We start from the raw sequence: 22,082 nt of genomic DNA on the forward strand, positions 1-22,082 counted from the left end.
CCAAAGGAAAGGAAGCAAAAGCGAAAAAGAACTTTTTATATTTCACCAAGATAAAAAGCTTCTGCACAGCAAAGGAAACAGTCAAGAAAAAAAAGAGGCAACCCATGGAAATTGAGAGAAGGATATTTGCAAATGACACTACAGACAAAGGGCTGATATCCAAGATCTATAAAGAACTCCTCAAACTCAACACCAAAAAAACAGATAATCATATCCAAAAATGGGCAGAAGACATGAACAGACACTTCTCCAGTGAAGACATACAGATGGCTGACAGACACATGAAAAAATGTTCATCACCATTGGCCATCAGGGAAATTTAAATCAAAACCACAATGAGATACCACTTTAGACCAGTTAGAATGGCAAAGGTTAACAAGGCAGGAACATCAAATATTGAAGATGTGGAGAAAAGGGGAACCCTCTTATGCTGTTGGTGGGAATGCAAACTGATGCAGCCACTTTGGAAAACAGTGTGGAGATTCCTCAGAAAATTAAAAATAGGGCTACCCTATGGCCCAGCAAGTGTACTACTGGGTATTTACCCCAAAAGATACAGATGTAGTGAAAACAAGGGTCCTATGCACCCCAATATTCATAGAAGTAATGTCCACAATCACTAAACTGTGGAAAGAGCCAAGATGCCCTTCAACAGACGAATGGATAAAGAAGATGTGGTCCGTACATACAATGGAATATTACTCAGCCATCAGAAAGGATGAATACCCAACTTTTATACCAACATTGATGGGACTGGAGGAGATTATGCTGAGTGAATTAAGTCAAGCAGAGAAAGTCAATTATCATACAGTTTCACTTACTTGTGGAACATAAGGAATAACATGGAGGACATTAGGAGAGGAGAGGAAAATTGAATTGGAGCAAATCGGAGGGGGAGATGAACCATGAGAGACTGGACTCTGAGGAAACAATCTGGGGGTTTGGGAGGGGAGGGGTAGGGGGATGGGCGAGCCTGGTGGTAGGTATTAAGGAGGGCACGAATTACTGGGAGTACTGCGTGCTGTACATAAACGATGACTCTTGGAACACTGCATCAAAAACTAATGATGTATTTTATGGTGACTAACATAACACAATTAAAAAAAACAAAAAACAAAAACACCAGTGCCAGAATAAACTCAAAATCAATAGCTGAGTGAAGCTACAGCCAGTGATTGTGAGCAAATGTGATGTTCTGAGTCAGAAATAAATTCTGGCCCACATAACTTATGAAATGGACTACCTGCATAAAAGCTCATCCTAAAGAGCTTTTAGATTAAACAAAACATAACTAGAAAAACTATCTGCTAAGCGAGGAAGTCAATAAATTCCTTCCAAGAAAGGGAGAGAATGAAAGTGGATGTTCAAACAGATAATAAGCACCACCACTACCACTGAATATAAAAAAGGAAACACCCTTAACAAATTAGTAATAGAGGTAATATCTGTAACTTGGTAAAAAAAAAAAAAAAAAAGTATCTACAAAATCTCTACAAAAAGATTATACTAAAAATTGAAAGTTTAAAACTTTTCTATGGACGTCAGAAATAAGACAACACACAATCATTCAACATTACAATAGAGGTCCCAGCCAAAATATAAGAAAAGTCATAATATAAAGACTGGAAAGACAGAAGTGAAAAAAATACGTACAGATGGAATAACTGCCTGTGTAGCAAAGCCAAAAGCATCTACAGAAATATCATCAGAATAAATTTCAGCAGGGTTGCAGGATGTAAGAACAAACTTTAAAATCCAAAGCACTTCAATATGCCAAAAACAGTAAATTACAAAATGTGACAGTAAAATTACCATTACATATACTAATAAAAAAAAAGTAAGCTACCTAAGAATAAAACTTAAAAAAAAAAAAAAAAACAGGCAGCAACTTATTTATGGATAAAGTTACAAAACATTATTAAAGGACATAAAAACTCAAATCTGGTTAAAAGTTCCAAAGTTGTTTAGGGTGATAGTCACACAAGTTTACTAAAAGTTACTGAATTATTTGAGATGGGGGAGTTTTCCGGTATGTAAATTATGATTCTGTAAGTTTTTAAGTCTGCATAAATAAAGAGATATGCTGCATGTATAGATGAGAAGACTCAATGTGAAAGATGTCAAATCACCCTAAATTAACCCAATCAAAACTGCAACAGAATCTTCTCTGGAGCCAGAAAAAATAATTCCAAAACTCATTCAGAAGATCAAAACCCCAAGAGCAGCCAAGACAATTCTAAAAGGAAACAAGGGCAACTTAAACTACCAGACAGAAACATATCAAAGTTGTAATAATTTTGACATTGTAGTTTCATCGTAAGTACAGACCAGTGAACAAAGCAGCCCAGAAACAGACTAGGTCACATCTTAAGAACTTGATGTATGACAGAGGTATCACTAAAATCAGTAAAAAAGGCATGAACTTTATAATAAAAGGCATTACAACCTCTGGCTTTCTGGTTGAAAAATAAAAGTTAAATGATGTCACATGCAAAAAATAATTTCAAGTACGTTAAAGACTTAAAAGTAACAAAATACCGAAGCTATTAAAAGAAATATGGAAACATCTTAAAAACCTGTGTTAATAGATTTTTTAAATGCAAAAAAGCAGAAATCATTCAGGAAAACAATGGATACATTTCAACTCATCAAATAAAAACCTGTATATACCAAAAGATAACTTAAAGTAGCAGAGAGAAGTGTTCTACATACAATCTACATAAGTGAGGAATCCAGAATATATAAAGACATACATACACCATCATAAGAAAAAGATAATCCAACTTTAAGAAGAACAAAGGATGAGAAGAAAATCTAAATATTACTTAACACAAACATCTTCTGTCTTACCAATATTCAATGAAATGCAAATTAAAGTCATAACATCAGACATACAAAGTTTAACAGAAAAAATGATGGAAAAACATGCAGAAAATAAAATCTTTTACTTTAGAGAATAATCTGGAAAAAACTGAAGACATATCAACTATGATCCATTCATTCTCCTTCTATTTTTTCTAGAGAAACTTTTGTACATAGACACTAACAGGACATACATAACAATCTATACTAGTAAAAACTTGAAAAAACGTAAATATCAATTAATATAGATATAGATAAGCCCAGAGGGGTATAGTCATAATACAGAAAACTATGGAACAGTTACATTCCATGTTATTAAAAACAACTTTGAGGGGCACCTGGTGGCTCGATTGGTTAAGCATCTGCCCTCGGCTCAGGTCATGATCCCAGGGTCCCGGGATCAAGCCCCAGAGCCCCACATCGGGCTCCCTGCTCAGTGGGGAGCCTGCTTCCCCCTCTCCCTCTGCCTGCTGCTCCCCCTGCCAAATAAATAAGTCTTAAAAAAAAAAAAAAGAAAGAAAGAAAGAAAACAACTTTGAGTAGTATATACAGTAAAACGTTACTTACATAAATTTCAAAAACAGAGTAATGGCATTTTTCATAAATATGTCACAAAAATATTAACTATGGTCTAGTAGGATACACTAAAAATTAATGACAATGATTACTTCTTGGGGAGAAATAATGGTTGCTTCTGGGGAAAGAGAAAAAAAAAAGTGGTACTGAGGAAAGCACCAAAGTGGACTGAAGCTTAAAACCTGTAGAATTATATTTCTTTCAAATAAATCTTAAAACATCAAGCAAAAATAAAATATTAATGTCTATTAATTCTGGCTGATGGGCACATAACTATTACGTTATTCTCTGCAATTTAACATTTGAAATACACATTTGATAAAAGTACTTCTTCAATTCCAGTGAACTCTGGAACATCAACTATGAAAACCCTTTCATTAAGAAATGATATTTCATTTTACATAGAAAACAGAGACCCAAGTTTTTGTTTTCCAAGAAAGTCAGTCATACGATCAGAATCCATGTGTTCATATTGGTTGTAGGACAAATAGTAATTCAATATAGCTTACTAATATTGAAGTGTGAATTGTCCTGGAATGAGCCAAATTATCAGCTTTATTTATGCCTGACAAAGTATATAAAAAAGCAAACAAGAGTGTCTATTGACACATTTTAACAATTCATACTGCGCGGCTTATTTCTTGATTCCATTTTCAAAGCTCTCAGTGGAGCACACATACCAATGGCATTGTTCAGTGTATATTCTTCTCTGAAGAAATCTTGAGCTATCTTCTGGTTTGCCTTCCCAGCTTCGGAGATTACTATAAGAAAAAAAAAAAAAAATGAAGGCAAGGAAAAAAAAGGATTACAAATTTGTTTAAAAGTGCTTTCTAGTGGGGTGCCTGGCTGGCTCAGTTGGTAGAGCATCCCGACTCTTGATCTCAGGGTTGTGAGTTCAAGCTCCATGGCAGGTATAGAGATTACTTAAAAATAAAATCTTTTTTAAAAAAAAAAGTGCTTTCTAGTTAATACAGTCAAAGAGAATAAATTTAAAATATTATAATATTAAGTACTGGGGAAACTCTAGAATGGTTTGTTAAAAGTTTTGGTGTCCATTCCACAGACACAGTTAGCCCTAGAGCCATCGCCTAATGTCAAAACTTCAAGGCAAAAGTTCCTAAGGACTTCTTACAAATTGTTATACCTAATTTAGAACTTATATATTGCTACAAAATTCATTTTGACTCTTTTCTGTAGCACCTGAATAAACATTTACTGGATATACATTTCCAATGGTAATATGGCTTAAGATAAAATACATTATACATACAGAAAAATGTAAGTATTTGTGTGCATGTGTGTACATACACTCATAATTCTATAACATATTCATCTAGTTAAGTATTTCTGCCACATTCATTTCACCATGAAACATTTATTAAGCATCTACCGTATTCCTATTCCAGTCAATGGTAAGACTATTATCAAACCATTCTCTTCCATACACTGTAAGCTCATATGTCTTCCTGTCTTTAAATCTTATAAGAATTATTGATTACAATACAAATTAAAATAAAAACACATTTCTTCTTCTATGGGCTAGAGTTACATAAAAATTGTTGCCTATAGGTTTTTAGACTAATTTTAGAAGTCTGATATATCTTTCTTCAAAATGTTCCAAATGTTCACTTCTTTTCCTGGTTTTTAAAAGAAAGATCTAGTGTCTATTTTTGTCCTTCTGGGGCTTTCACTGATACATGCACACCCCCAAACCCTCATCTCTTGTTTCATATTCAGCAATTCTAAAAGGACAAGAGTGCAAATTATATTGCTAATGGAATGAAGCTCTTTTACCTCAAAAATCTTTGATTTCCTTTTTTATTCTAATCAATTAATTCCACAGAAGTTAAAATTAAATGACATTCATAATCACATTAAAAATTTTTTTTCTGAATGCCCATTTATCATCTTGGACTGTGATCTTAAAAGCAACTGAATTTCCTGGAACTGAAGATCACTGCTTTATACACTTCAACTAAAATAAATCTGTACTTTGTAACTGTACTTCCAAACATCAATAAAAAGTTAGGCCTATATGGAAAATAGCTCAGTTAGAAGAAGCTAAAAACAATACATAAGACTCTGCCCATCTGTAAACTAACAAGATCACAGACCCAACTCCAGAAGAAAAGTTAGCTCCATGCTGGAAAACAGTATTTTAAAAATATTCATGTAGTGGGCAAAACAAACTCAAACACAATTCAGTTAACAAATCTAAGCAATTGAAAAATTAAAAATAGAATAAAAATTGATGGAATTAAAAATTAAAATTCAATCACCATAAATTTAATAGGTATCTGAAATTATGTCCGAAATCAAGCCTGTTTCTTCCTCTTCCCATCCCCAATTTAACAGTTGGGACAGCTGGGTGGCTCAGTCAGTTAAGCCTCTGCCTTCAGCTCAGGTTATGATCCCAGGGTCCTAGGATCCAGCCCGGCATCAGGATCCCTGCTTGGAGGGAAGCCTGCTTCTCCCTCTCCCTATTCCCTGCTTGTGTTCTCTCTCTCTCTCTCTGTCAAATAAATAAATAAGTAAATCTTAAAAAAATAACCCACAAATATCATGATTTATGTAAACTTATAAATTTGGTATCTAGATCAATCTAAACCATACTGCCATTAACACAATATTAAAAAAAAAACTATATTTACATATACATGTGTATATACATGTAGATATAGATATACAGATATACACACACATACACAAAAACAGACATAAAACCCAAAGAAAAAACCACTGCTGGACTCTACCAGTTCCCTAACAAACAAAATACTAAATGTTTTCAGTACATACAAAATACTGATAACCAATGGTGAGAAGTACGTGACTTTGACCCTGAGACCAAACGTCTCCTCTCTTTTGTCTTTAATAGTTAAATGTATACAGACTGACCTAAAGAACTAGAAAGGAAAATTCATCTTTTTATCTCATCTCAGCATGTTTACTTAAACAGCTGTAAAAATGTACTAGCAACAGGATGAATTCTATAATTAAGTACATCCTTGCTTTGGGATCAGGCACTAGGGGTAAGCACGGGCATGGTTAAGGAAACATGTGAAGGAACGTCAGATCTGGAGAATGACAAGTCACAACATGGCCAGACTGTCAAGTTATATGACAAACCGAATTGCTGAATACCAGCTAACCTAAAATAAAAAGTGGACTCCCACTGCATAACTGGGCATTTTGTTTAGGATGATTCAGGGAGAAACTGGATATATGAAGGATATATGTAATTTTTTTTAAATGTTATTTTCATTTTTCTAATATTAACTACAATGGCTAAGTAATTAAATTATAATAAAAAAAATTCTAAGATGTAAAGCAAATTACGAAGTATTACAAAAATGTCCTGTTAGTTTTGTCAATCTATTGTGGGGAAAAAAAAACATTGAGATTGGGAGGGAGGAGTTTTTACCTCTGATATCACCCCCAGCACAGAAAGCCTTTCCACCCGTTCCTTTTATAATGATCAGGAAAGTTTCAGGATCTTGTTCCCAGTTCTAGCCAAATATAAAAGAAGATGACAAAAGCATATTATAAATACAAACTATAAAAAAAATCTATTTGCATATATATGCATACATATATACATCTATATAGATAGATATATATCAGTACATACAAAGTACAAGCTTTATAAAGTACATCCAAAAGAATGGATCCCAACTTCATTTTCTTTTCTGACATAAATTAGAGACTATTTCAATAAGTTACTAGATGAATACATTTTGTGATCCAAATTACATGATGGCATCTGAAATCTTTACCATGACAACTTTGAGATGAAAATAAAAAAAAATATGAGCTTAAAAATATGTTACAGAAGCTTATAAATCTGGTGAAAAAACAGAATAAGAACCTTTCTATTGCGGTGACATAAGGCTCTGTCCCACTGACAAATTTATAGGCATTCGAGTGAGTGAAAGCACGGCTATGATCAAGTCTTGAAGTGATCTGAGGTCGGTGAGGACAGCTAACAAGTAAGTAGGATGGAAGAGTCAAGAGCCAATGGAAATTGAAAACACAAACAAAAGACTAAAAAACCGGTTAGCCAGAGAGAGAAAAATTAACAGGAACTCTATAAATACTACTCTTGAGAACAGAAATAGAAACACATTTGGAAGAGATGTAGCTGAACAGATGTGGCTGTGTGAAAGGCTAATAAAATACTCGACTACGTTAACAGGAATATGGCATTCTAACATGAAGTTTCTACTTTCCTCCACACTGGTCTAATTCCAATCTGAAAGTCCTGGCCCATTTCTCTTTATTACCTTTAAAGACATATTATACAGTGTCCCAAACAGACACATAGTTAGGAAGAGAGACTCATCAAATGAAAAATCAAGGACCCGGTAAGCAGGGGAGAACTACTCTTTGTGGCTGACCATGTGAGGCACGCTATTTCACTACATCGCCACAACAATCGTGTGAGATGAAGCACCCCCTTTCACAGCTGAGGAAAATGAAGGACAGAGAGATTAACATGCCAAGATACACAGTTAATAAAAAGAAATCCAAGTATTAAACAAAGTAGTTGGGCTGTAAGTCATGCTTTTCCACTACACCACGCAGTTCACTTAGAAGAGTAAGGCTTATGGCCTTCTCTAAGACAGGCTGCCCAAGTAGTTCAAAAACAGCTGTCAAAAAGCTGTCACATGGGGACATGACAGGGTGGCTCAGTCAGTTAAGTGCCTGCCTTTGGCTCAGGTCATGATCTCAGGGTCCCAGGATGGTGCCCCACATCGGGCTCCCTGCTCAGCAGAGAGTCGGCTTCTCCTTCTCCCTCTCTCTCTCACTCTCCCTGTTTCATTAATTTAAAAAAAAAGCTATGTGAAAGTGGAAGGGGCTATCTCAGGAGGCCTCCCTGTCACTAGGGAGGCTCCGAGATAATCACACAGGGAAAGCCCGGAAGACAAGAAATCAACAGGGCTTGGGTGCTGATCCCAGACATTCTATGGAAGAGAATTCCAGAAATATTCTATTGAAATACGCTTTTAAAAGGATCCATATAATTTCTTTAGGGCAATTACAAACCTTGAGCTGTGGATAAATGTGCCGGATCATACTAAGATTCAGTGCATTTAGGAACTTTGGTCTGTTTAGTGTTATCACTCCTGCACAACCTTTTCTTTCCAACAGTACTTCTGCGGCATCCGTGTGCTTAGACATTCTCTGTGGAAGAAAAAGTATAACCTTAGGATAAAATTCATTCGGGTTTTGTCACAAGCCAACATCAAACCATGTACAGGTACACCTCAGAGATACTCTGGGTTCGGTTCCAGACCATCACAATAAAGGAAATATTGCAATAATGTCAGATGAGCTTTGTTTTCCAAATGCATGTACTGTTATTTCTATGCACTCCTGCAGCCTGCTAAGTATGGAGTAACACTAGGTCTGAAAAAGCAATGTACAGACCTGAATTCAGAAGGGACTTATTGACAGGAAGACGGTGAAGGAGGAGGAGGACCCCCAGGCTCATGTTGTCCCACAAACACAACCGGGTAACTACCAAGTCATTCCAAACACCCCAGAAACCCACCTGAAGACTGACAGAACAAAGTCCACAACTAAAGGCGGAGAAGAGACCACACCGAAGCAGCCCAGTTAAATACGTGGTAAAACAGCATCAACTCCGAAGTCTGAACCTGCCTGCTGACTGTGCTGACCTTGCTTTATGACTGAATAACGCGGACCCTGGGAAAAGAAAAGAAAAGTACTTCATTGCTACTAAATGCTAACCGGCACCTGCACCCCCAGTGAGTGAGTCAGACTCCTTTCGCTGGCAGAGTCTTGCCTCAGTGTGGATGGCTGCTGATGCTGAGGGCGGAAGGCGCTGAAGGTTGGGCGGGGGCTGTGGTAATTTCTTAAGATGAGACAACAGTCAAGTTTGCTGCATTGACTGATACTTGCTTTCATAATTTCTCCGTAGCACGCAATGCATCTGTTAACATCGTACGCACAGCAGAGCTTCCAAATTAGAGTCAATCCTCTCAAACCCTGCTGTTGTTTTATCTACCAGGTTTAAGTAACGAGTCTAAAACCTTTGTTGTCATTCCAACAATCTTCACAGCATCCTCACAAGTAGATTCCTCTCAAGAAACACCTTTCCTTGTTCATCCATAAGAAACAATTTCTCATTCATTAAAGTTTTATCATGAAATTGCCAGCAACTCAGCCCCATCTTTAGGTTCTACTGCTGACTCTAGTCAGCGCATCTGCAGTTGCTTCCCCCACTAAAGTCTTGAACCCCTCAGGGTTGGATCAACTTCTTCCAAACTCCTGTGAATGTTGATACTTTTACCTCTTCCCATGAATCATGAATGTTTTTAATGGCATCTGGAATGATGAACCCTTTCCAGAAGGTTTTCAACTTACTTTGCCTAGATCCATCAAAGAAATCACTCTCTATAGCAGCAAAAGCCTTATGAAATATATTTCTTAAATACTGAGGCTTGAAAACCAGAATTGCTCCTTGACCCAGGGCTGCAGAACAGGTGCTGTGTAGGCAACTCCATTAGAGCTCGTGGCTGACCAGGTGCATTGACAATGAGCAGTATTTTGAAAGGCATCTTCTTTTCTGAGCAGGAGGTTACATCAATAAACTTAAAATTGTCAGTAAACCACGCTGTAAACAGATATGCTGTCATTCGGGCTTTGCTGTTCCATTTATAAAGCACAGCAGATTTAGCATAATCCTTAAGGACCCTAGAAGTTCCAAACTGTCAATGAGCACCGGCTTTAACTTAAAGTCAAGAGCTGCGTTAACCCCGTCAAGAAGGTCCGCCTGCCCTCTGAAGCTCTGAAGTCAGCCATTGACGTCTCCTCTCTCTGCGCAAGTCCTAGACAGCCTTGTCCTCCAACAGAAGCCTGTTTCATCTATACTGAAGATCTTGTTTAGTGCAGTCACCTTCATTATCTTAGCTAGACCTTCTGGATAACTAGCTGCATCTTCCCAATCAGCATTTGCTGCTACACCTTGCATTTTAATACTACGGAGATAGCTCCTTTCCTTAAACCTCATGTTACTAACCTCTGCTAACTTCAAACTTTTGTTCTCCAGGTTCCTCACTTATCTCAGCCTTCACAGAATGGAAGAAAGTTAGGGCCTTATTCTGGATTAGGCTTAGATTAAGAAAATGTTGTAGCTGGTCTGATCTATCCCAATTAAAACTTTCTCCATATCAGCAAAAGAAGATTTCACTTTCTTACTAATGTGTTCACTGGAGCAGCACTTCTAACTTCCTTCAAGAACTTCTCCTTTGTATTCACAACTTGACTGGTGCGAGAGACCTAGCTTTTGACCTACTCAGGCTTTTGCCATGCCTTCCTCACTAAGCTTCATCATTTCTAGCTTTTGATTTAACGTGTGAGGCATATGACTCTTCCTGTCACTTGGAAGACCACGGTGGGATTATTAATTGACCTAATTTCAATGCTGTTGTATTTCAGGGAACAGGGAGGCGTACAGAGAGGGAGATGAGAGAACAGGAGATCGATGCAACAGTCAGAACAGACACCACATTGATCAATTAAGGTCATCATCTTATTTGGGCACAGTTCATGGTGCCTTCAAAACAATTACAACAGTAACATCAAAGATCATTGATCACTGTTCACCAAACAATAGTGAAAAAATTGGAAATATTGTGTGAGAATTACCAAAATGTGACATTGAGACACACCGCGAGCAATGCTGTTGGAAAAACAGCACCAAGAGATTTCCTCTACAGGTTGTCACAAATTTTCAATTTGTGTAAAACAAAAAAACAAACAAAAAACCCAAAACAAAAAAACAGTATTTGCAAACACAGTAATATGAGGTATGCCTGTACATCAATGCAAATCTTTCACACAATGGTACTTGCCAGATGGATTACTAGGTACATTCAACAAAGATTTCTGAAATTATTTAGACTCTGTAGATAAGCAAAATATGCATACCAAAAGTATATACACAGTATATACAAAGTATACACATAATAATTAACTTTTAACTTTTGAATGAATAGAGCCAACTGATTTAGAATAGAACCTAGTCCTAAAATTACTTGGACTACAAAAAATGAAGACAGTGTGTGTGCAATGCTACCCACCCACTCTGTTCATGGGCACCTACATATTTACATGTAGAATGTATCTCTAGATAGATACACAAGATACTGCTAAAATGGTTGCCTCCAGGAACGAAAATTAGACAATGCATGTGGGGTGGGAAGACTTTTTGTTGTTTGAACCCTTTGAACTTGTTTAATTTTTTACCATATATATTTACTACCTATTCAAACCAATATTTTAAATATTTTTAAAAACATGAGTAATAAATTAGACTTCAAAGGTTCTAAGCCATCTTCAGAAGGGAACTTCATTAATACGCTTTATTTCAGAAAACTTCCTTGTTTGACTATGGGGTCCCTGACCCCAGTAATGATCCCGATGTGTGGGAAGTTGAAAAGACAGGATAACACGCATACATGTGTGCACTGATAGTAGCCCCAATTTCCTGCTAAAGCATGCACTGGCTTCAGGTTTTAAGGAAGGGTTTTCATGAAGGAAGGCCCAGAGAGCCATGAGCATCCTTGTTCTCCCATTGGAAATTCAACTGTATATAAGGAAGAGCAAATGTTCAATCATTTAAAGAGAGCTATTTTTCATAGTTTCCAGGACTTAAATTTGTTTTGGTACCTGTTATTGTAAAATAGTGTTTTTACTTACGTTCTTACAAATCTGTTCTTGTGTTGATTCATCCTCTAAGTTCTGACCTTCAGAAATAACAATAAGTCTATTTTTTAATCTGTTAAAAAAATACTATGCCACATGACTTGTTTCCTTACCTTATTGGTACTAAAAAAAAAAAAAGGGTGGTAAAAGGAATCTATACACAAAAATCAGAAAAGAAACCAGACCAAAAGGGATACGAAGTCCATGAGCAGACACAGCCTTCCCCAGACTTCACCCTCTCCTTCGCAGTCTAACTCTAGCAGCTGTTAAGTGTCTGACTTCCCACGTTTTCTTTGAAGTTCCTACTGACCCAATAGTGTTTGTAGGTGTGTAGGAAGACGGTGAGCAACTTTTTGGACCCTTAATTCCTCCTCTAGGCTCTTTCATAGCCTCTGTCAGTATTGTGGAAGATCTTATTCCCATAGTCTTTTATTCCATAAAACTGTAGGGGAGGAAAAATAAGTTTCCCTCTATCTTTCCAGGTTCTTAACTAAGATCCCCCCAGAAATAAAGACAGATTAACAGCAGAAAATGTTCATTTCTTAAGGAAGCTCCACAAAGATGTGAGATCCAAAGGCAGCCAGGCAACTGAGGCTCATAAACCATCCTGAGCTAAAGGAAAGAAACAGGGTCTGATGCTTCAAAGGGGAGGAAAGCAATTCACTAGGAAGCAAAAAGAGCAAATGTTTGTAAACAAATATTTGCCCTTCCATGCAGGTAAGTCTCAAATATAAAAAAGTTATACTATATGTATCCCTGATCTCTTCCTGGTACAATCCTTCTTTCTCATTTCTTTCAGGCAGTTGAGAGGGAAGGAAAAAACATTTCCTGAGTCTGCTGGATCTTGATTGCCTTCAACTCAAAATAATTCACATGCCAAAGTGAAAGATTTTAAGGGTGGTATATTCTGCTCCCCTTTGAGACTTTTCTTGCTTCTTGAGGTAGGCCTGTTTTGCTATATACTTTTCTCTTATGATCGCTTCTGCTGCATCCGTAAGATTTTTGGACCACCGTGTTTTCATTCTCATTTGTTTCCATGTATTTTCTTATTTCTTCTTTAATTTCCTGGTTAACCATTCATTATTTAGTAGGATGATCTTTAAACTTCATGTACTTGTGGTCCTTCCAAATTTCTTCTTGTGGCTGACTTCAAGTTTCATAGTGTTGTGATTGGAAAATACGCATGTTATGATCTCAAGAAGAGTGAGGCCTGATTTGTGGCCAGTATGTGATCTACTCTAGAGAATGTTCCATGTGCATTCAAAAAGAATATGTATTCTGCTGTTTCAGGATGAAATGTTCTGAATGTATCTGTAAGATCCAACTGGTCCAGTGTATCATTCAAGGCCCATGTTTTATTGTTGATTTTCTTAGATAATCTATCCATTGTTGTAAGTAGGGTGTTGGAGTCCCCTATTATTGCATTATTATCAACAAGCTTCCTTATGTTTCATTGGAAAATCAATTCATTGATTTATATATTTGGCTGCTCCCAGGTTGGGCGCATAAATATATACAACTGTTAGATCTTCTTGTTGGATAGAACCCTTTATTATGATACAGTGCCCTTCTTCATCTCTTGTTAGAGTCTTTGGTTTAAAATCTAGTTTGTCTGATATAAGCATGGCTATTCTGGCTTTCTTTTGATGCCCATTAGCAGGATAGATGGTTTTCTATCCCCTATCCCGTCACTTGCAATCTGCAGGTGTCTTTAGGTCTAAAATGAGTCTCTTATAGGCAGCATATAGATGGGTCTTATTTTTAATCCATTCTGATACCCTATGTCTGATTGGAGCACTTAGTTCAGTTATATTCAGAGTGATCACTGATAGTGAATTTAGTGCCATCGTATTACCTGTGAAGTTGGTGCTTCTGGAGCTTTTCTCTGCGTTGCTTTTGATCTTCCTTTCCCACTCAAAGAGTCCCCTTTAATATTTCCTGCAGGGCTGGTTCAGTGGTCAAAAATACCTTTAGTTTTGGGTTTTTTGTTTTTGTTTTTGTTTTGGTGGGGGGAACTCATTATCTCTATTTTGAATAACAGCCTTGCTGGATTAAGTATCCTTGGCTCCATATTTTTCATTTAGCACACTGAATATCCCATGCCACTGCCCTCTGACCTGACAAATTTCTGTGGAGAGAGGTGCTGCTTACTTTATTTATCTTCCCCTGTAGGTTAAGGATTTCTTTCCCTTGCTGCTTTCCGGATTCTTTCCTTATCTCTGTATTTTGCAAAATTCACTATGATGTATCTTGGTGCTGGTGTTTTTGTTGATTGTGATAGGAGTTCTCCGTACCTCCTTTGGATGCTTCCTTTCCCAGATTAGAATCGTTTTCAGCTATAATTTGCCCAAATAATCCTTCTGCCTCTTTTCCTCTCTCTTCTTCTTCTGAGACTCCTATGATACAAATGTAATTAAGCTTTATGGAGTCACTGAGTCCCCTAAGTCTACATTTGTGATCCAATATTTTTCTTTCCCTCTTCTTTTCAGCCTCTTTTTTTTTTTTTTTTTTTAAAGATTTGAGAGAGAGAACACATGCACACACATGTGTGCACATGAGCGGGAGGAGGAGCAGAGGGAGAGGGAGAAGCAGACTCTCCACGGAGCAGGGAGCCTGACACAGGGCCCTATCCCAGGATCCTGAGATCATGACCTGAGGCGAAGTTAGTCACTTAACAAAATGAGCCACCCAGGTGCCCCTCAGCTTCATTATTTTCCATAATTTATCTTCTATATCACTTAATCATTCCTCTGCTTCTTCCATCCTTGTGGTGATTACATCCAGTCAGTTTTGCATCTTGGTAATAGCATTTTTTTATATTGGCCTGACTAGTTTTCAGGTCTTCTATCTGTTCAGTAAGGGACTCCCTGGAGTCTTCTATGCTTTTCTCAAACCCAGCTAGTGTCCTTATGATTGTTGTTTTAAATTCTGGTTCAGGTATATTACTTGTATCTGTTTTCATTAGCTCCCTGGCCCTGACCTCTCTTGTTCTTTCTTTTGGGATTAATTCCTGCCTCTCGGCACTTTGTCTAGGTATCTGTGTGTCAGGAAAGCCTGCTATGTTTCCTGCTCCTGAGAGTAACGGCTACATTATGAAGAAGTCACACACTGCCCTGGGCCTGACACTTCAGAAAGGGTTTCTGGTGTCTGCTGTGTGCATTCTGCACTTGTTTTCCCTGCTCCTTCCTTCAGGTCAGTCCCCTGCAGAGTTCCTCCTTGCTTGCAGTGGGAATATTCGGGCCTTGTCCACCGTGTGGCAAGTGTTAACTTGATGTGTTCTGGTCTGCTCCTTAAAAGCAGCTAGATCCTATTCCCCCTAGAGCTGAAGCTCTGCACTTTATGGTCAACACTGGTGGGTGAGAGGCGGGGGGCGGGGGACGGGGGGGACTCACTGCTGCTCTCTCAGGCACACTTGCCCTAGTGAAAAAAGCACTGCACAGGGAGCAAGGCCTAGTGTATGTGCCCAAAGCCTCCACTGTGGGCACTGTGCTGCTCACTGAAGCCTGTCTGCTGACGGGTGGGGATAAAAATGACATCGGCCAGCTCTCCTGTCCCCAGAGAGGGGAGTTTGTGCCTGCCACTGTTGAGCAAACACTCACAAAAGAGAAAACAATCTCCGCTCATCTGTCCCAGGCTTCCCTCAGATCCCTGCCTTCACCCTGTCTTTTCCGAGCTGTGTGCCCGCCCGCTGGCCCAGTCAGTACTCCTCTGTTCTACCTCAAGCATGCTGGCTGGGTTTCAAAACTCCACACTTTAGGGATACAGCACGGTGCTAACATCCGCTGATCCTCTGGGGAGGGTCTCACGGGGCTGTGGCTAGTGCTGTTTTGTCCCAGAAGGGCAGATACATGGAACGCACAGGGGCTTGGAGCTTATGGTTAAACACAGCAAAAAGCCAGCATCCAGGTTAGAGGCCCTCAGAAGCTGTTTCTTATGCTAATGAACAGAGCAGCTCAATGGTGTCCAATGGCTCAGACTGTCTCCCAGCGCAACCCAGGGGATCTTCAAACCACGCTGTCCACAACCGGGCCTCTGCCCTCCTCCTCCACAGAGCACCTCTATACCTGCCAGGCTCCACCCCAGTAATGGCATGGACTCCTCCAACTTCAGACTTTGAGCTCGGATGCTTGTAAAAACTTGCCATTATCAGCCTCCCTTGTTTGGGAGACATGTTCTTCTTGTGCAACGCCCTGCACCCTGTGTGTGCACTTGCACTCACACTCAGTCTCTTTCTCTCCTCTCTCCCTGATCAGGGTTCCCTCCCCTACAAAGCATCCATGATTCTTTTGTCCCCAAATCAGGTCTCCACACCTCCTATCTTCTGCCACGTGGTCTCGGGTCTCCCTCTAGCTGTGCAGTTCGTTCTCTCAGTCTTCAGACCAACTTCCTGGGTGTTTGGAATGATTTGATATCTCGCTGTGTTCAAAGGACAAGGCACCTTCTCCCCTTCAATACCCACAGTGGTTCTATTTCTTAGATCAACCCTTACTCACAGAAAAAGACAGACGAAACACTGTAAAAGCTGCAGTTTTAGATATCCACATCATTTTCAATCTTAAAATACAGAAAAAAGTTTTCATATCATATAAACATGTTAAATACAAGTATTAATAAACTTTCCATACTAATTAAATTTCTGTTTGAACCAAGTGCAATTTACCAGGCCCCTGTCAAAAAAAAGTTTCATGATCGTTTTCACTGAACAGTTTATATAAATTATCACCCAATACCAGAGGCAATCCTTTAAAGCTTTATTCTTTGGTTTCAGAGATGCTAAGAGCTGAAACTATAGCTCAGAGATATTGAAAGATGCTCATCGCGACCTTGAAACAAGAAGAAAGGCGGAGCAGACTGCAAAGTAATGGTTTCTGGGAAGCTCAGCCAGAGAATGAGGTGACAGGGCAAGCAGCTGGAGTAAAAGCTGGAGAGTGGCAGGTGCCTTCAGGGAGACACAGGACCAGAATATTTGCTAGCTGCAGGCAAAAGCTTTCAGGAAGATTAATTAGAATTTTTGATGACTTGCTAGAGACCAAGTGTGGGCAAATGTGATAGTATGAAGCTCCTGCGGGTTACAGTCATGCAGGAATTTCGATCCGGGCTGGCTTTTCCTCCTGGACCCCAGCCAGGCTCTCCCCGGGAAAACTGAAGGAAGCTCCTCGGTGTGGTACTGGCTGGGGTAGAGAAACAGCAGGTGCAGCTAAATCCTTTCCCCTCATCTTCCGTAAAAAGCAAAAAGGCTAAATTTGCAGGGGAGTGAGGAAGGACTTCAAAGCCTGTAGCCCAGGGTTCTAGTGGAGCCTCGATGCAGTGGGGGGATAGAAATGGAGGCCTGTGAAACAAAAGCCTTAATCTCCAGGGACAGTGTTTAGGAACCACAACTGCGGGGTGGGGGTGGGGGCAAAGAAAAAAAGCACCCTATCCCTGGGGGAGGGACAGAAACACTTGTAAGGGCCGCATCCCTGAAACTCTGGTTCAGAATGTCTTTCAAACATTAAGGCTTAACGGAATACAACACCAAAAGCATGATCCATAAAAGAAAAACACTGATAAACTGAATTACATCAACATTAAAAACTTCCATTCTGCAAAAGATACTATTAAGAAAATGAAAGACAAGCCAGAAATTGGAAGAAAACACTTGGCTTTCACATATCTGGTAAAGAACTTGCATCCAAAATATATAAACAACTCTTAAAACTCAGTAAGAAAGGGGCACATGGGTGACTCAGTCAGTTAGGCATTCAACTCTTGATTTAGGCTCAGGTCATGATCTCAGGGTCAGGAGACTGAGCCCTGTGTTGGGACCCATGCTGGGCATGGAGCCTGCTTAAGATTCTCTCATTCTCCCTCAGTCCCTCCCCACCAACCATTCACTCTTTCTCTAAAAAACAAAAAGGGGGGTAATAAAAAAACACCTCAATAAGGAAAAACAACCCAATATTAAATGGGCCAAAAAAAAAAAAAAAAATCCGAAGATCTTCACCAAACATAGAAGGATGACAAACATAGGAAATGCTCAAAAATAATCAGGAGATCATTAGCAAAATGCAAATTAAAACCACAATGAGATAACACTTCACACATTAGAATCCAAAAACAGACAACAACATGCTGCCAAAGATACAGAACAAAAGACATGCTCGATCTTGAAAATGTAAAATCGTATGACCACTTTGGGAGACAATCTGGCAAATTTTTATAAAGTTATACATAGATTTACCATACAACCCAGCTGTTCCACCACATGCATTTACCCAAGTAATTAAAAAGTTATGTTCACACAAAAACCTGTACAAAAAAATGTTTGGTAACATAATTGATAAAAACTGGAAGTAATTAAAATGCTCTTCAACACAGAAATGGACAATTTATCCCAAAATGGTATACCATTCAGTAATAAAAATGATCAATTTTATCAATTCACATAACATTTTGACAAATTTTGACAAAATGCATTTTGTCAAGTGAAAGGATCCCAAACCCCAAAGCCCATATATTGTATGATTCTATTCCTAAGACATTCTACAAAGGACAAAACTTTAGAGGGACAACACAGATCAGTGGTTGGGGGCAGGTGAAGCCAGGGGCAGTTTTAGGGTCAAAGAACCGCTTATATCGTCTTGAGGTGGTAGATGCAGGATTTAGGCATCTGTCAAAACCCACAGACACAGATGTCACGAAATGTCTGGTCTGCATACATTTAAGATGGCTAAGACGCCATGGGATTCCAACACGGAATGCAGACTAGGACAAATCTAACTGAATTACACACGTATGACATAACCTCACTGAGTAATCGTGGTGGTAGCTGCAGGGGAGCAACCCTACAGAACTCTGGAAAACAGTCATTTGAATACAAAAGGAACTAACTGTACATCAATACTGTGCTCTGGTTGGTAAATTCGTTTTTCCTGGGGGTGGTTCACAATTCTGAAACTGCTTTGCAGGTACACTAAGGTGAAACGCGCAACAGAGAAAAGTTACAATAAGCAAGAAGGGAAGCTATATGAGCCCCGCCCTGTGGCACTGGGGATGTCAACAGTATGAACTTGAGCGAAGCTGAGATAGACACACGGAACAGGGAGACGACCACAGACAGGTACAGACGCTCGAGTTAGTATACCGTGTTCATATACTCTGCTCTACACACACACATCACCCTTGCTCTGTGCCCCGGAGAAAGCCATCATCCCCCAGTATCAAAGAGCACTCCCAAGGCGCAGATCTTGATTCCAATAAAGACAACCAGGGCTCCCTGAAGAAATGTCTGACTCCTGATAAGGAAAACATGAGAGCCCAGAGCACACCTTCTAGTACCAAAAAGTAAGGAGGTGTTAAAAATATATAGCTATTAGAAGGACAGGATCATATCAAAAGGACACAAGAACCGAAATGAAGGAATTCCTAATGGCCAAAGCGAGAAGAATCTCAGTAACAACACAACAAATGTGAAACTGGAGTATAACCCAAAGAATAAAATAAAAATCACTGAGTCCACTCTGATACAAATTACTGAATAAATCAATGGAGAACGATCTTCCCTACAGAAGATTTCCAGATAATATATGTAAAAATCCCCTCCCAGTAGGCAGAGCTTACTCCCCTCACCCTCTGAGTGTGGGCTGAGCTTGCTTCCAAAGAACAGAAGGTGAAAAGGGGAAAATAACTTGAGAGAGGAGAAACCCAACAAACACAACTTCAACCGAGTAATAAAGGTCAGCATCACCCGCTGTGTTACGTGACTGTCACTAACCGCAGACGCATCCATCAAAGCCCAGATACCCTGTCACAATGTGATGAGAAAGGCTTTTCCTTTGTGATATTCTCTTCAAAAAAAAAAAAAAAAAAAAAAAAAGCCTTCAACTGCAGTCTGATGATTCACAACAAACGAGAACACACACAGCCCAGATTAGAGGATATTCTATAGGCTAACACTCCCCCCACAAACATTCAAGGTCACAAAAATTAAGACTCAGAAACTGTCACAGACTACAGAAAACGAAGGAGACATGACAAAGAAATGCAATATGGTATTCTGGCTTGGATCCTGAAACAGAATGTTAAGGGAAAAAATGGTGAAATCCAAATAAAGTTTCAGGTTAACAGTAATATACCAACGTTCTTAATTCTGACAAACATGGCATGGGGGCTGTATTCATTTGCTAGGGCTGTTGTAACGAAGAACCACAAACTAAATGGCTTCAACAACAGAGAGCTACTGTCTCACGGCCTGGAGGCGACGAGCCCGAGATGAGGGTATCAGAGACCACACTCCTCTCGAGACGGCTGGGCCAGATCGGTTCCAGGCTGCGGTCCCAGCTTCTGACCGACCCTCGCCTTGCAGCAGCCTAATTCCACTCTTCACATGGCCTCCTCCTGGTACACCGATCTCCGAATCTTCCCTTGATGTAAAAGGACAACAGTCATACTGGACTAGCCCACTAATCCCTACTCCAGTCTGGCCACCTTCTACCACGTACGTCTGCAATGACTCACTTCTGACTTGGCTGTCAGAATATACTGCCTGCCATGGGCCCTGGGGTCTCCTTGTACTCTAGAGCCATATATGTCATGAACCGTCTCCTTATACTCTAGTGCCATGTACGTCATGAACCCAAGGGCCTGACCGTGCTCTTTGCCTCGGTCATTTTCAGGGCTGTATTTGCTGCAAGTAAGTTTAAATTAAAAAAAAAAAAAAAAAAAAAAAAAGGTGATGTCCTCCTCTGGGACAGGAGAGCAGGTTCTGCTACAAACCAGCAGATTGCCCGTATTCAGCAGTGCTGACCTATAATGCGACCCACTGCATATGTACGCATTCATCTGAGCCTTCCGTGTCACCCCAGTAGAACTTGGGGAGCAAGAGAAACCCAACACAAACATGACATTCAATGCTGCTGCACATGCCACGGAGAATCCTTGGGCTCTAACTCAAGAGCTTCACATCTTCTGCCAACATCCATAAGACAGTAGAAGGCTAACTCTTAGTTTGTAAGCGGTGTAAAAAATTAAATCCCAAACCGAGTGCTGCCCAGCCAGCCCCAAAAGCCCTTGGCCCTCTACCCTACCCACCCCAATCCCAGGCCTCTCCCTTTCTCTAAAAATATAACTGTCCTAGTTTTTACAGTAACACTAAGTGTACATGCAAAAACACATTGTTGTTTTTTTTTTTAAATAGATATATTTTTAAGCCTTTTTTTTTCTTGAGTGAGAGAGACGGGAGTAGGGGTGAGGGAGGGAAAGGATCTCAAGCAGCGTCACACCCGGCGCTGAGCCAAATGCGGGGCTTGAGCTCAACAACCCGGAGATCATGCCCTGAGACCAAAGTCAAGAGTCAGACACTTAACCGACGGAGCCACCCAGGCACTCCTGTTTTTCGAGTCTTTTAATCTACAAGCTCTCCCTTCCTTCCTCTCTTTTTCTTGCAATCTGTTGAAAACAGGCCATTTAACCTACAGAATTTCTCAGGACTTTGCTGAATGCACAAGCACGCTACCTATTTTGAACAGCTGTGCATCCTCACACACCAACTGAGTCAGGACCCTACTGATAAACACCGAGTGATCTTCAACTTCTGCTATTATAGGGATGCACGAGTATTTTTCAGCATGGATCTCCAAGAACTATAGCCAAGTGTTTTTGTAGGACTTTTACAGAGAGTCAGACTTTGGGGAAAGAATATCCCAGAATATCCTATTAATGCTACTAGAATGACGGAAATGAATAGATGAATAAAAGGATTTTTTTTCCTATCTGGAAAGATTGATGGCCTTCTCAAAACCTAAAAATAAATATTAGCGCACTAAACAAAATTACTCAAGCAAAAGGGTAGAAGAAAAAAAGATGAACTTTCCAGTATTAGCATAATTTATGTTAATTCTGTAGGAAAAAATAAATCCTTTTCCAAAAGTATCGCA

At 39.4% G+C, this 22,082-nt stretch overlaps 1 protein-coding gene across 8 annotated transcripts in view; it reads right to left on the reverse strand.

The window, feature by feature from the left end:
• HIBCH (3-hydroxyisobutyryl-CoA hydrolase) overlaps positions 1-22,082 on the reverse strand; it is a 142,932-nt gene that overhangs the window by 108,756 nt on the left and 12,094 nt on the right. For 4 of the 8 annotated variants that reach the window (XM_059393054.1, XM_059393052.1, XM_059393053.1 and 1 more), the window contains 4 exons: positions 8,990-9,144; positions 8,482-8,619; positions 6,860-6,944; positions 4,119-4,199 (listed from right to left, as the gene is read on the reverse strand). In XM_059393054.1, coding sequence (XP_059249037.1) covers positions 4,119-4,199; positions 6,860-6,944; positions 8,482-8,616 — 301 coding nt within the window. In that variant the 5' untranslated portion in view covers positions 8,617-8,619; positions 8,990-9,144. The remainder of the gene's footprint in view (positions 1-4,118; positions 4,200-6,859; positions 6,945-8,481; positions 8,620-8,989; positions 9,145-22,082) is intronic. The other 4 variants (XM_059393055.1, XM_059393050.1, XM_059393056.1 and 1 more) reach the window with 1 other exon arrangement.

Source organism: Mustela nigripes, chromosome 3 (genome assembly GCF_022355385.1).
Source record: "Mustela nigripes isolate SB6536 chromosome 3, MUSNIG.SB6536, whole genome shotgun sequence".
Taxonomy (NCBI): Eukaryota; Metazoa; Chordata; class Mammalia; order Carnivora; family Mustelidae; genus Mustela; species Mustela nigripes.